General features: G+C 35.5%; 1 protein-coding gene across 12 annotated transcripts in view; it reads left to right on the top strand.

Moving 5' to 3' along the window:
• The window catches only part of CDK17 (cyclin dependent kinase 17), a 108,755-nt gene that overhangs the window by 48,721 nt on the left and 43,975 nt on the right, over window positions 1-16,059 (top strand). For all 12 annotated transcript variants that reach the window (XR_002804526.2, XR_002804524.2, XR_002804525.2 and 9 more), the window contains 3 exons: window positions 1,938-2,083; window positions 11,773-11,937; window positions 15,926-16,059. Coding sequence is in view for 9 of the 12 variants with exons in the window: in XM_023631143.2 (XP_023486911.1) it covers window positions 1,966-2,083; window positions 11,773-11,937; window positions 15,926-16,059 (417 nt within the window). In the remaining 3 variants the exon portion in view is untranslated. The remainder of the gene's footprint in view (window positions 1-1,937; window positions 2,084-11,772; window positions 11,938-15,925) is intronic.

Raw genomic sequence — 16,059 nt, 5'->3', positions numbered from 1 at the left:
ATTTACTTTTAAGGTGAAAATAGCTTTTTTAGTGGCATGAATTAAATATAAAATTAAAAACTTAGGCATTCATCATAAATTACATTATTAACATTGTTAACCTATCTTAATATTCATGAAAATGGTAGTGTAAAGATCTTAACAATCCTAAATAAAAGTTTTTTATTAAACTAGATAAAATATTTTAACCAAACTCTTCAGGGTTTTGATTTTAGGAAATCAGTAATTTAGTACTGCTTTATTACAATATATTATAGATTAATTAATCTTAAATCTAATGTAAATAGTAATTTTGCTTTACAAAAGCTATTTTTACTGTAGCATTGTGTGTGTTTTTGTCCTCAGCTAATCAGGGTTTAACTGCAGATTGGACACAGGTGAAAAGAGAATTAGTCAACTAGAAGATAAGTTAGAAAATATTCAGCAACATAGATTTGTCTTTTTGGTGTTATGACCAAACTAAGCCTAAGGAATAGGAGATTTTAAATATTTTACCAAGTATATCTCTTCTTTAGAGCATATTGGTGAATTAGAGTGTAGTTACAAGTTTTGCTGTTTTAATTTGTGTGGTTTTTATATTTTTGTTATAGTGTTTTGTTTTTTAAATAAGTATTTAAAATGGAGTTGGTAAACTATCACTTACAAATTTGTACTTGGTACCTTCCCTCCAGCCTTTGAGCAAACAAAAACTATTCATAATTAATATCTTATGCAGAGTTCACTTGTTCTGCATACTCAGCTACTTAAAATAGAGCCTTAGAATGAGAAAATAAGCAAAATACCTACAGATTCAAAATAGATATCTAGAGCTGGATGGTAAAACATGTGTTTTAGCATAGGGGAGTTATGAGGCCCTTACTCTTAGTTGGCTAATGGTTATAATGTGCTTGATAATCTGATAAACTAGCTCACCACAAGTAAAAATTGTGAATTAGAAAAAAGTTATGGGTAAATTATTTAGGAATTGGTTTTGGCAGCATATACTTTGTTTGATCATATCTAAGACTCCACTATGAATTATACCATTGGTGTATGTACCATTAAGAAGAAAGAAAGCTGTCAATTATATTTTGACATCCTATTAATTGTGAGATACATCCTGATTTCAGAGATGTTAAAATGTGGGGAAAAGGTAAATGGTAATTCTAGTTTTAAATCTCAGTTCTATCATTTATTATTTGTTTGACTTCAGTCAGGGAACTTCTTTGAGCCTGTTTGCTTGTTTGTGAAAATGGGGTAGTATAGTCTACTCTTTAGACTTAGGAAGACTAAATGAATTAAGACATTTGAAAGTGTCTAGTGTGGGATAGGTATCTGATACATGTTTATTTGACTTTCATTTCTTCCTTCTAAAACTTGGCATTGTTGTGCTAATAGGAAGAGACTCATGACAGCTGACCAGGGGAAAAAACAAAACAAAACGCCATTATATTGGCTAAGACCTTAAAGAAGAAAATTCCTATTGGAGCTGTTTAATAAAGTGGCAAACATCATTCTTTATTCTCTCTCCACCCCCTCGTCACCTCTCCTGTCCCCCTGGTTATAGCGGAAGATATCACTGACTGGTTCCAATATGATGATTGATATTTATAATGATGGAACCTATCCATCAACACAGTGTTGATATTTTCACTATATTGATTTTTGAAAAGCACCTTTTAAGGAAATTTCCACTCCTTCTAAATTTAGTTGTGATGCTTAAAATCTCAATCTGAGTTTTGTAGAATTTGTGGTCCTCTGATGATTCTATGTAAATATAACATATCAGTGAGGATCTTTTTAAGGCAGGGGTTGGATTTTGTCATGTTTGGTGGAAGTGAGAATTCCTCATTATATTCCTATTTGGAGGATTCTCGGTAAACCCAGAATGACAGTTTTCTTGAGCTGCAAAATATTCATACTTTTAATTTTGTGTTCATTCTGTTCTGTTCTTTCAGGATATTTCAGTCACATTTAATTGATAGGATGAAAAAGTTTAAGAGAAGACTATCCCTCACGCTTCGAGGAAGCCAGACTATTGATGAATCATTGTCTGAACTGGCTGAACAAATGACTATTGAAGAAAACAGCAACAAGGATAATGGTAAGTATTTGAGAGTATGAGAAGGGGGGAGAGATGCTTACCCCTTTTAATTATTTTATAAAGAGAAGGCAAATTTACTTTCCTAATTACTTTCTAATAGCTTCCTTTTGTTTATTTCTCTGTCTTGTTCCCTAGTTCTTAGGAAAGAGAAAACTACGTGACTTTTACTTGCTTATTTACTGGAATGTTCCACTCTTACTCCAACAGTGTTGTTATCCCTGGTCACAAACCCCGATGAATTCTCCTATCCCGTTTATCTTTCCATTTTCCATTGGTTCTTAAGTAAGAATTCCTTGTATAACATTATCCTTGTTGTTAAGTAACTATTTTTAAATTAACATTTAAATATTTTTGTTATTCTTATAACGTAAGTTAATACAGCTTAAAAGTGCATAGTAAGTCTGTGAAATGGAGGCTTCATTATAGTTTTATAGCGTTATATGCATATTGACTTTCCATATAGATTACAAGGTTCATCACATGAGTGAATCTTAGTTTTCTTATTTTATGTGTACCATAGAATCTATCCATCCTATTGAGAGCGCTTATAGTAGATAGGCATACAGTAGTCCTCCATTATCTGTGGTTCACTTTCTGTGGTTTCAATTACCCATGGTCAGCCGCAGTCTGGAAGCAGATGATCCTCCTCCTGATTATTGTCAGAAGGTCAATAGTAGCCTAACACTATGTCATAATGCCTATGTCATTCACCTTACTTCATCTCATCATGTTGGCATTTTATCATCTCACATCATCATCAGAAGAAGGATGAGTACAGTACAAAACAATATTTTGAGAGAGAGGAGAGACATAATTTTATTACAGTATATTGTTATAATGTTCTATTTTATTAGTTGTTGTTAATTGCTTACTGTGCCTAATTTATAAATTAAACTATCATAGGTATGTATAGGAAAAAACATAGTATGTATAGGGTTTGGTACTATCCACAGTTTCAGGCATCTACTGGGGGTCTTGGAACATGTCCTCTGAAGATAAGGGGGCGACTACTCTACAGTGTTTCACATGTTTTGACAGTTCTTTTTACAGTATAAAGTAGTAGCACACAGATGTTGATATGAAAAAAAGAGCTTGTTAAATTGAATGGATTAAAATGCAAAATTCTGATAAATTTTACAGAACAGAGCTACCTATTCAAAACCGAGATAGCCCTAGGGATGCCATGATAATAACTAGGAAAGAGCTTACAGGAATGCCTGCCAGTGTGTCATGATGTGCAGATTCTCTGGCAAGCCTTCCTTGCCTGTGCCTGAAATTCTTCTGTTAGAGATTTCTAACAGTGGGTGAAAGCATCAATACCCTTACCCCCTCCAGCTGAATGCAAATGACTTTGTTGTGAGAGAGGGAAAGGTATCATGGAAAGGGCTCTGGATTTTAAGTTAAAAGTCATTGTTTGGAATTTGGGATACACTTATACGCTTACTAGTTTGTATTACTCTGGGTAAGTAATTTAGCCTACCCAAGCTTCAGTTTGTCTCTTTTCCTGTCATTATTTACTCAGAGTCATCTGGCTCATTGTAATACTGGAGAGGAGATACAGATGAGTTCATTAGAAACTTTAAAATAATAATTTGGGTACAATTTACCTATATGTAGGAGGGAAACATTTTGCATTTGGGTCAAATCTCAAAGATGATTTTACAATGTTTTACTTTTATTCCTCTTGCTGGGAGCGAAATCCTTAATTCTCTCTCATACCCTCTTTGAATTCTTGGTATTAATTAAGCCCCAGAACAAAGGTGTTCATTCTTATGATGGAAGAGTCTTGGTAACTATTTGCCAGTGATGTTTGGGAGTAAAAGAAGCACAATATACAACTTGATAGATGGTTTCTGGGACATGTTCTTAATTGGTATTTAACAACAAGAAAACCTCTCCTTGAAAAAAAAAAGAGTGAGTCAAAGAAGATGCATATACTTTTTGGAGAGCTAATTAATGTTTTAGATTAATTACATGTTTTCTAGAATATTTTAGCATTGTCTTAAAACATGCTTAATATGGTGAAACATTGAACTTTTTTTTTCAAGTAGTACATATTGTTTACTTTATTAAAACTTCTTTTATTATAGTAGTAATATTAACGTGAAGTAGAGAAGAGAAAATAGGAGCTATATTGAGTTTCCTCTTAACCTGAGTTACTTGAAATAATACTTATGAAGATGTCATAATAGACATTAATTCCTCTTGGGTTGCAGATGCTGGTAGCATAGGCCATCTCTGAGTTATAATTTGCTATTGCTTATTCCCTATGTGTAATAGCACATTGACTTCACCAACAGCTTTGACAAAGATTCTCTACATTTTTGGTCATCTGTCAGTGCTTGATAGCTGATTCCAACATATTCTTTCTTTATGGAGTTTATCTTAGAGCATAAAAAGCTCCTAAGATCACAGTCTGTGTCTGAATATGGTTTAATGAACGAGAAGTGGTAGACTATACTTTTTAAATGATCTTCTCACAAATGATGTAACCAGCTTGTGAAGCAAGTGGTCTTTGTCTAACAGCCATATAGTGGCAATGCTAGTTAAAGAGGAGGCAGAATGTAGTTTATGATTGCCCTAAGTAAACAGCCTTTGAACCAATTTTTGATCTCTTGTCTCTTGTTCATCACATGCATGAGCACAATTCCGTTATTCTTGCACTATATATAGACAGGTGGCTCTCATGCATACTATAGAACAAATCAAATGGAGAAGTACACATATATGGGGATAAGACTATAAAAATCTTAGAAAAATTATCATGCATATGATACATTAGGTTATACATATAGGCACATGTACTCTCACTCATACATATTCTATCCCCATCCAAATAGAATTTGAACTATTATCTTTGTCATTTTGATAATTGAGTCATACTGTGAAGGCTTTAACTCAGTTATAAATGTATAATATAATTATAGTTCACATTAGAGTGCCTGTCTAGATAAGCTAGTGTGTTTGCACGTTGACAGGTAGATTGAACCCAGGGAAAGAGGAATCTTGAATTTATATTTAGTATATTAAAATAAGTTGAAAGTTTGCAAACTTGGTTGATTTATGCATACTGACTTTAACTCAATACAGTTTTTCTAAATATGAAATAAAAGTTTTGCACAATAATTTGCAGAGTGAGGTATAAGAAATATTATTTCTAAAGTACCTTCAAGGAAAACGAATTCTGAACACATCAGATTTTTTTAGTAACTGAACAGATATTGAATATTTAATCTTTTTAAAACTGTCAAAAATTAATTCATCTCAATTCCTCAAAAGTTGGAAATAGAATTACCATATGACCCAGCAGTTCTATTCCTAGGGATATATCCAAAAGAATTGAAACAAGTATTCAAACAAAATCTTGTACACTAATGTTTATGTACATAGCAGCACTATTCACAGTAGCCAAAGGTGGAAACAACCCAAATGTCCATCAACACATGAATGTATAAACAAAATGTAGTATATCCCTAGAATGGAATATCGTTCAACCATAAAAAGGAACGAAGTACTCATACGTGCTACAATGTGGATGGACCTCGAAAACTGAAAGCATCCAGACCCAAACGGTCACATATTCTATGATTCCATTTACATGAAGTATCCAGAATAGGTAAATCCATAGAGACAAAAAGCAGATTAGTGGTTGCCAGGGACTCAGGAGAGGAAGAATGGGGAATGACTGCTTAATAGATACAGGATCTCCTTTGGTAGTAAGGAAAATATTTTGGAATTAGACAGAAGTGATGGTTGCACAACATTGTAAATGTACCAAATGCCACTGAGTTGTACACTTTAAAATAATTAATTTTATCTTATATGAATTTCATCTCAATGAAAACATTTAGTTCATCTGAGAAATACCTTTTCCTCATAGATTCTCAATTTGCTTGGTAAAAGTCTTAATACTGTTTTAGACATATCACGGAAAGTTATATTTCAGGATCTTTAAGTAGTTAGCATTACTGTATAATGAGCAGATATATTCAAATTATTTAATTTGATGAGGAGGATAGGTGACAATTTAAATATGATGGAGAGAATAGATCACAAATATAGAAGGGCAAAGATAATGTTTTATTATACTGTTTGGGCCTTCTAAGCACAGCTACAGCAAAAGTTACTTCTTTTGACACAGCTGCAGTCCTGCAGCTGTGAAGATGAACTGCATCTTCATGCTCCCCACAAGTGTGATAAACTTAACTCAGTGTCGCTTCTCATGATTGTTTAAGATTTGCAGTAACCCCAAAAGGCAAAGATTGAAATGGTCTCCTTTTGCAGATACTCCAGTTTCTTGTCCTTGCTCCTCAGTCTGTGCACTGGGGCAATGTGTCATGTCGTTTGGAATCAACAAGCCGAGTTTTATGGATATTACAAGACTTTGTCTTACTCTCGGGTTTCTTCCTTCTCCTGCTGATTGATACATGGTAGCAGTGACAGTTTTTGACAATGTTGGATGACATGGGGGTTGTAAATAGTGCTAACTCCTACAGATAGCACAAAGTCCTTGAGAGGAGGAGGGTGAAAGCACAGACATCACTGGATGTATATAGGGTCTGGAATAGGATCAGGCTAATACTAGTGTTTAAAAGAGCAGGATTAGGAACAAGGAATGAGTTAAGGCTACAGATTAGGCTAAGAAATTGCATGTTCCTGATCATAGTAGTTCACATCATCAAAAGATCACATAATCAGAATAAATAAGATGCCAAATAAATTTCTTAGTGGAATCATGATTACCACATTGTTAAAAATCATTGGAAATCCTTAGTTGGAACTAATTACTTTTTAGAATAAGAAAGATCTGCTGCAGATTTTCATTTGGATTTCCATTACTTTCTTAAGCAGATTGTAAAATACACATAACCTGTAATTTCCTATTTTAACATGTTCAGTTTTAGTGGCATTAGGTACCTTCACATTGTTGTGCAACCATCACCACTGTCCATCTCCAGAACTTTTTCATCATCCCAAACTGAAACTCTGTACCCATTAAACAATAACCCCTGTTCTCCCCTCCCCTCAGCCCCTAGTACCACTGTTCTACTTTCTGTCTCTCTGAATTTGCCTTTTCAAGATACCTTGTGTAAGTGGAATCATACAATATTTGTCCTTTTGTGTCTGACTTATTTCACTTACCATAATGTCTTACAGGTTTCCATTACTTTTTAAAATACAGAGTATTATTATCTTATTGAACTGTCCAGTTAATTGCTGTCATAATCTTGAAATGTTAGAATATTTTATGATTCTCCCATAGGCCCCATTCTCTTCTCTGTTTGCTCTCCCTGGGTGACCTCATCCAGTCCTATGATTTCAACTAGTGTGTAAATGCTGACTACTCCTGAATTTATATCTCTGATCAAGATTTTTGTCTGGATTTCTAGATTCATATCCAAATGCATACTTGGCTTCTGCACATAGATGTCTAATAGGAATCTCAAACTAAATATGACCACATCAGAATTCTTTGTGTGTGTGTGTGTGTTAGGAAGATTGGCCCTGAGCTAATATGTGTTGCTAGTCTTCCTCTTTTTGGTCCCTGAACTAACATCTTTGCCAGTGTTCCTCTACTTTGTATATGGGATGCCACCACAGCATGGCTTGAGCAGTGTGTAGGTCTGCACCCAGGATCTGAACCTCCAAACCCCGAGCCAGCGAAGCGGAGTGTGCGAACTTAACCACTTATGCTATTGGGATGGTCCTTCAGAATTCTTGATTTCCTTCCCCCAAAATCCGCTTGTACTCCAACTTCCCTCACTTAACCTAAATAAAACAAAATAGTTACTGCTAAAAATCCAGGAATTATCCTTGATTCTTTTCTCTCCTTTATCTTTCTGTTCTCCTCTTTTTTCCTATTCTGCCATTTTAGCTTCCTATATATTTACTACATAAATAACTATTAAAAGCTCACTATTAGTGAGACTCATTTATATACTTGATTATACATGATTCAAATTACTGCCTTTTCACATAGCATATTTCATATATTTTTCATAGTTGCTCTGCTGGGGATTTAAAAATTTTCTTTGGCTAGATGTTTTTAATATAGGTCCTCACTAAAAGCTGGGTGGGAGAATGTGTATAAAAGTAATTTTGCAGCCATGTCTGCTGGCCTTTCAGTTTTGCTTTTGTAATATATCCTAAATCTGCCTGTTTCTCTCCATGCTAGTTCAGGCCAGCATCATCTGTTGCTTAGGGTACTAGAGTAGTCTCCTTCTTCTGTTTCCCTTCAGTTGATTCCCTATCATCTGTTCTCCAACAGCATCCACAGGGATGTTTAAAATTTTTTTTTATTTTTTAAAGATTGGCAACAGTTGTTAGCTCAGGTGCCAATCTTCTTCTTTTTTTTCCCTCCTTCTTCTCCCCAAAGCCTCCCAGTATATAGTTGCATATTCGAGTTGTAAGTGCCTCTGGTTGTGCCATGTGGGATGCTACCGCAGCATGACTTGATGAGCGGTGCCATGTCTGCACCCAGGATCCGAACCGGCAAAACCCTGCACCACCAAAGCAGAGCGTGCGAACTTAACCACTCGGCCACTGGGTTGGCCCCCAATTTTTTTTTTTTTTTTAATAATTATAGATTCAAAGGAAGTTGCAAAGATAGTACAGAGATGTCCCTTGTACTCTTCTCTCAGGTCCCCCTTTGGTTTCATCTTCTGTAACTATAGAACATTATCAAACCCAGGAAATTAACATTGGAATAAAATGTGAGCATAGTTCTGTGTCATTTTATCACATGTATAGATTTGTGTATCCACCACTACAATCGGGATGAAGAGCTATCTCATCTCCACAAAGAGATCCCTCTCATGCTACCCGTTTATAGTCATCCCCCCCACCACGTTCCACTATCCCTGACCACTCAGTGATATTTTTAAAACATGACTCGGGTCATATTACTACCTACTTCAAAGCTACCATAACTGCTTCCAGTCAGAATAAAATTCAAACTTTTATGGTGACGTGCAAACCTGCTTCTCTCTCTGACCTCACTTAATAACACTGTTCCCCTTATAATTAAATACCACAGCTACACTTCCCATCTTTCTGTAGCTCTAATATAGTGGTTCTCAAAGTGTGATCCCTGGACCAGCAACAGCAGTATCCCCTGGAAATTTGTTAGAGATGCAAATTTTCAAACTCCATGCCAGACCTACTGAATCAGGAAGTCTAGGGGTGGAGTCCAGCAATCCTGTGTTTTAACAAGTCTTTGAAGGTGACTCTGAAACATGCTAAAGTTTGAGGATGACTGCTCTAACAAGTCAAACTCTGCCACATGTCAACTTCTGCAGTAGCTTTTCCTTCTGTCTGGAATATCTTTTAACCCATCACTCACCCATATTCCCATTACTGGCTCTTTCTTGCATTTATATCTTTCTTAAAAATCCCTCTACAGGAGCTGGCCCTGTGGCCAAGTGGTTAAGTTTGCACACTCCTCTTTAGTGGCCCAGGGTTTCACAGGTTTGGATCCTGGGCTTGGACCTAGCACTGCTCATCAAGCCATGCTGACGTGGCGTCCCACATAGCTCAACTAGAAGGATATACAACTAAAATATACAACTACATACTGAGAGGCTTTGGGGAGAAGGGGGAAAAAAAGAGGAAAATTGGCAACAGCTGTTAGCTCAGGGCCAATGTTTAAAAAAAAAAAAAAAAAAAGCCCTCTACAGAGAGGACTTTCCTCAATATCCAGTGTAAAATAGCTGCTCATTTATTTCCTGTCATATCTCTTTATTTTACTCTTTCGTATATTGCCTGTCATCGTCTTATATTTTTCTTATTCATTAGTTTCTTATCTGTTTTTCCCTCCGTTAGCTTTTATAGTCTCAAAGAGTAGTACCTTGTTTGTTTTGTTCATCTCCTGATGCCCAGGGCTGGAGTAGTGCTTGTTAAATGGTAGGCAAACAATAAATATCCCCTGAATTATTAAATGTTGTTAGCTATATTCCCCAGGAGTATAAAATTATATTCCCCAGGACAACTTTACAGAGCAACTAAAACAAATGTTGTCTATAGGTAGAATATTTATACATTTTATTACGATTCCAGATATGAAATATAATCTAGAAAGAGAAAAAATTCCTACATGTTCTTTCCTTTATCCCACAGTGCTTGTACCTATTTAATTTACACATTTATATCAGATACCCCCTCCCCCTTCATCATTAAATCACTGGTTATTTTACTAGGCTTAAGTTAAGATCCCCAAATCCTTGATCAGCCAGCTGCTGCCCAGGAATGTACAGGCCATGGGACACTTTGGACAGATATTCTCCATCACTGGTTAAGCACTCCCCCTACTTCCAGTCTAGTGTTCTACCCAGATTAGACGACCCTTTTGCCCTATCTTCCCTCTGCTCTCTCCTCCTAGGCAGCAGTTATCAATGGTAGAAGTACAGGCCAAGTGGTCTTCTTGGCTCATTTTTCCTAAGCCCATACTTTGGTCTTGTTCTGTGGATCTGAGCTACCCACCCCCTGCCAACTCTTCCTTGGTGTCTGATTAGCCTTTACAGGTAGAGGAATCCCCTCAGCAGGACATATCCTTACTTCTGATTTTCAGCTACAGAAGAAAGGGAGACGATATTCAGAGGAGACTAGTTCCTTTTAAAATTCCTTTAGTATACTGCCAGTAAAAACATAATGCTAATACAAAAGACTAATTGTGTCACAGAAGACATCATGTCCTTAACCTTTATCAGAGCTCTTCTTTGGAGATGGAAGGGGGTCAAGTGATTCCCTGTAAACATCACAAAGCAAGATTTTCCCCATTTATAATTAAGTAACTTTTAAGTATTATGTTTTGAAAATATTTCTGCTTGGTTATAGGTATGTAATTTTCTTTTAGAACTATTTATATTAAAAATCCTGAGCCAGCCCTAATGGCCCTGCAGTTAAAGTTTGGTGTGTTGTGCTTCAGCGGCTGGGGTTCGGTTCCTGGGCGCAGAATCACACCACTTGTCTGTCAGTAGCCATGCTGTGGTGGCTGCTCACATAGAAGAACTAGAAGAACTTACAACTATACACAACTATGTACTTGTTTTTGGTTGGGGAGGAGAGAAACCAAAAGGAGGAAGATTGGCAACAGATGTTAGCTTACAGCAAATCTTCCCCTGCAAAAAGAGAAAGAGAAAAAGGTTTTAAAAAAAAATGCCAAATTTGGGGTAATAAATTTTAGAACCTCTATTCTGACCTGTACTCAAGTACTTCTGTTTTATTTACTGACTGACATACCTTTTTGAGTGTCTAGCAAATGTAAGTTACTTCAGGCCAGGACCATGTTTTTATATTCTACAGCATGCCTAATCGTAAGGCATTTGCAAGGCAGTCAGTAGATGTAGGAGTACTATAGAAACAATCTTGAGATGTATTAAAACAAGCAAATGGATCAAAAAATCTATGGGCTATATTAATAGTTTTGTGATTGCTAACCAATTTTGGGTATATAAGAAATGGATAATTACTAGACCAATTTCAAATATTAAAAGTATTTTCCATAAGTATTTTTTCATAGAAATTATTTTAATTCTAGTACTTTGTATAGATAGCCAAAGAAATGAGGTTAAATATTATGATCTCTATTATAACCTTTCGTTTTGTTTTCTGCTTTGCTTTCTCAATCCTTCTCATGTGATCCTGGATCTTGGGCTGTTAATGGAATGATTCTTGGATGCTGTGAACCCCAGAGCCAATTGTGAAGAATGGCAGGCCTCCAACCTCTCACAGTATGCATTCCTTCCTCCACCAGTACACAGGATCCTTCAAGAAGCCCCCATTGCGGAGACCACATAGCGTTATTGGAGGAAGCCTTGGCTCCTTCATGGCGATGCCTAGAAATGGAAGCAGATTAGGTAATTTGTCTGTTTTTTTTTTTTTTTAACTTTCTGACTGTAGGTCATGTACATAGCTATGTTTTAGTTGTATGGAAGTCAGCTAGCCTTTAATGCCTGATTTTTCTTATAAGATAAAAATCAAGTTGAGAATGAGAGAGAGAGCAGAAAGATGGAAGGTTCTAGAAAGGTAGTACTGCTGCTAATACAGAGGAGTAACATTTGAAAACCTGTCCACCAGAAAGAAGACAAAACCCTTAAAAGGTGGATGCAAGATTTCAAGATGAATGGTAGCCTAAGATGGTGCTTAATTTAGGGTCATACTTTAGTAATTCCAGATTATCACCGTATGATAGCCCAGTGCAATAATTAGTATATATGATTATCACCTGAGTTGTTATTCTTAGGTCACTATGTCGTTTTTAAATATCTGGGAAAAACATATATCTGCAAGTTCCTATTTGTTTATTTCCCTGGTCTTTTTGATGCTGTCTTATTTATTTATCATGTTTATTTTTTTTAATGATTTTAAGCATAATTATTTTATAGTCTCATGGCATAATTATATTTACTGAAGTTTCTGGTGGTTTTATTCTGCTGCTTGCTTAATCTGCTTACTCTTGCCATAGTAGATTATTTCCTCATTTGTTTTGTTATTTTTGGGAGTATGAGCCTATCTACAGTGGGTTTGATCTATGGGAAATGTATGTGTAGCCTTTATCGCTAGAGGTGTAAGCCTATAGAATGGTGTGCTGGAGTTGGCTCACACTGGTTCATGAGAGATGATTGTTAAATTTTCAGGAATTTTGCAAGCTGGTTGTTAAACACAGCCATTATCAAAATTTAAATTATATAAACTTACAATTAAATAAGCTAAATTAAAAACAAAGGTAATGAATATTCAAAAGTCATTATTTACTAATTATTTTGCTGCACTTTACTATTACCTGTGCTTTTGGGGTTATTTCTTTCTATTGTATCTGTGTAGTTAAAATACTATGTAATATTGTGCATGTTTCTCCCAGCTACATGTTCAGTGATGTCTTGTTGGTAGCTTGAATTTGGCCGTGGAGGGAGTATTTACCCCATAGAAACTGGAAAACACATCAGATCAGGGCTTGATTTATTGTGTTGTTGATTGTCTAGACCAGGGGATGGCAAACTTTTTCTTTAAAGGGCCAGATAGTAAATTTTTCAGGTTTTGTGGGCCACATATACTTCTGTTGCATATTTTTTTTCTTTTTTAAATAACTTTTGTAAGATGCAAAAACCATTTTTAGCTTAGGGGCCATACAAAAACAGGTCACGTTTGCTGATCCCTGGTCTAAACTTGAGAAAGTGATGACTATGTTAGTCACGCAGATTAAATTTAAAAGTATGTTGTCTCTGTAGCTGTTACATTGTGAATGGCACAAAAATTGAGCCATTTGAGAAGTAAATATTCCTCTACTACTCAAAAGCCTATTAACTGACTCAGCAAAGAATTTGCTTACACCATTGTCAAATGAGTGAAGTTTTGACATAAGGCTTTATTATACGAACCAGTATTCATGTCAGAACTACACTCGTTCGTTAATGACATGAGCAATTTCTTGCTTGAGTCAGATGCTACTCAAGTATTTATTCATAGTCTGAGATTAATATGCTCCTTTGTAGTCCTTGTGCAGTAGAGCAGATGTATGTTTTTTGGTTTTTTTTTGAGGAGCGTTGGCCCTGAGCTAACATCTGTTCCCATCTTCCTCTATTTTATATGTGGGATGCCTGCCACAGCATGGCTTGATAAGCGGTGCATAGGTCCACACCAGGATCTGAACTGGTGAACCCCGGACCGCCAAAGGGGAGTGATGAACTTAATTGCTGTGCCACCGGGCTGGCCCCCAGATTTGTGTTTTAAGTCCTCCTTTACTGAAGGATGTAGCTGAGACTTTGAGAGTCTCATGCCTTTCTATAAGAAGCTCTCACTTGCAGCTCGGACACCTGAGGCTTCATCTTTTTTTCCCAGTGTGGCAGCTCAGCCTAAGCACCTTCTTCCCAAGATCAGCAACCCCTCCCAAGATGGCCGATCAATTTATGCATAATAGCTTTGGGCTTTCAGTTCTTTCTTTGTCTTTGCTTCCTGGGTATTATCTTGCAAATTGAGCTATAAATTTTACAGTATTATTATATTTTATTCAATGTTTCCTTGAGGAAGGAAGATTTTCAGATTTTCCTGGAAATGGAAGGTGTAGTTCAATTATCTTAAACATTTTTAAAGTATAACAAAAGAATACTTAGCCTCAGATGTGTTAGATACTATCAGATTAGGAATCAGTCACCAATACACTGACTTTTACTGCTAAGTAAAATTTTTGTTCGGATCTCAGTATAAACTTTCTCTAGAAATCTCTGTGTAATTGAAGTATATTCTTTTAAAGTACATATTGATCTATTAAAACCTATTACTATTGCAACTGCTTATCAGTGTGTGTAATGATTTTCTCAATAATGTGTTACTAAGACAAAAATACAGAAATGTATGAATTCTAAGACTGATTTGATGAGATCCTTGAATTTAGTTTTTTGTCAAATAGTTCTCATTTTTATAAGCAAATATTGTTCCTTAAAAGTTCAAATTTGTAGTTATAAAATACTAATATTTGTTTTACATATTGATATTTCATAGAACATTTCATTTGAAAGAAAGAGTCCAGTTATCTAATCTATTCGTTGATTTTTAGTTTATATTCAATTTATTGGAATTTTTTTGAGCACCTTCTAAGTACGAAGCACTTTAAGTTGTGGTAATACAAAAATGAATAAGCCAAATCCTGCCCCCAACTATCTCATAACTTGATGTAAAATCACATGAACCAAAAACTGCTCTTCAGTGCAGTAGTTGCAGCCATAGTAGTCATCTGTGTCTGACAGTAGAAAAGAATTCACTGAGTGATGACACCTGACCATAGTTTTGAAGAATAAGTATGAGTTCACCGACAAATTGATAAAATGGAGGAAGTCATCTCTTAGAGATAAGGAAAAAAAAAGTATGTTAAAGTATTGCAGCATGAAACAACATGATACTTTTCGGGGAATGAATAAATTGTATAGAGAGAACTCATGGCAAGAGATGTGTTCGAGATCTAGCATTTGTTTCTGGTGGGCTACTCTTGCTAGATGAATTACAGGATGATTGACATGCAAATATATGAGCAGGTATATGAGTATACAAGTTTGTTTTTATTGTTTTTAATATTCTCAGATGGAATTAATCTCCCTCCCCTCTACTCCCATTTAACTTTTATCCCTATTGAAAAAATACCATAACCGACCTTGTATCACAGTTTAAATATGTCTTCCCCCCAACAGATTTTTGGGGGTCATAAATTCTTTTTTGTAGGTCTGGTACAAAGTAGATATTCAGTTTTTCAAAATTCGGTTCAATTTTTTGAATTGTTGTTGTTTTATTTTTTAACTCTTGTGGGAGGAGAAGCTGCATTAGCAGCTTTAAAAAAGTTTTTTAAAGAATATTCAAAGAACTGGCTCATTTGGCTGTAGACCCAATGGCACATTATTTAATGGAAAGAATACTAAACTAAGTAAAAGGCAAAAGACCAGGTTTCTCTTTTAGCTCTGCCTCTAAGCTGTATGACCTTTGAAAGTCATTTAACCTTTCAAGGTCTCAGTTCCCACATCTGGAAAATGAGAAAACTGACTAAATAATTCTCAGGTATTATTTCTAGTCTATAACTTCATTATTCAATTCTGGATAATAACTTGAATGTTAGGTTTTTTCCATAACTTTTCATAATCTGAGCTTGTAAAAGGATTTTTTACTACTATTTTAAAACATTTGAGTTATGTTTTGGTCTGTTATATACGCACACCTCTGGCACCCAGAATGTAGAAGACTTTGCTATGATTTTTATGTATTGGCTGTCTACGTCTTAACTGTAGTGATAATAAACTATGTGATAGAGTAGAGTATAATACTTATTTTCTAAGATAAATAATGTTTCATTTTCTGGTACAGATATTGTTCATGAAAATCTAAAAATGGGATCAGATGGTGAGAGTGACCAAGCTTCTGGGACATCATCTGATGAAGTCCAGTCACCTACAGGTGTTTGTCTTAGAAATCGTATACATAGACGGATCTCAATGGAG

This window comes from Equus caballus, chromosome 28 (assembly GCF_041296265.1).
Source record: "Equus caballus isolate H_3958 breed thoroughbred chromosome 28, TB-T2T, whole genome shotgun sequence".
NCBI lineage: Eukaryota > Metazoa > Chordata > Mammalia > Perissodactyla > Equidae > Equus > Equus caballus.
Note: the sequence above shows the minus strand (reverse complement) of the source record. Positions and strands in the feature narration are given on the sequence as shown.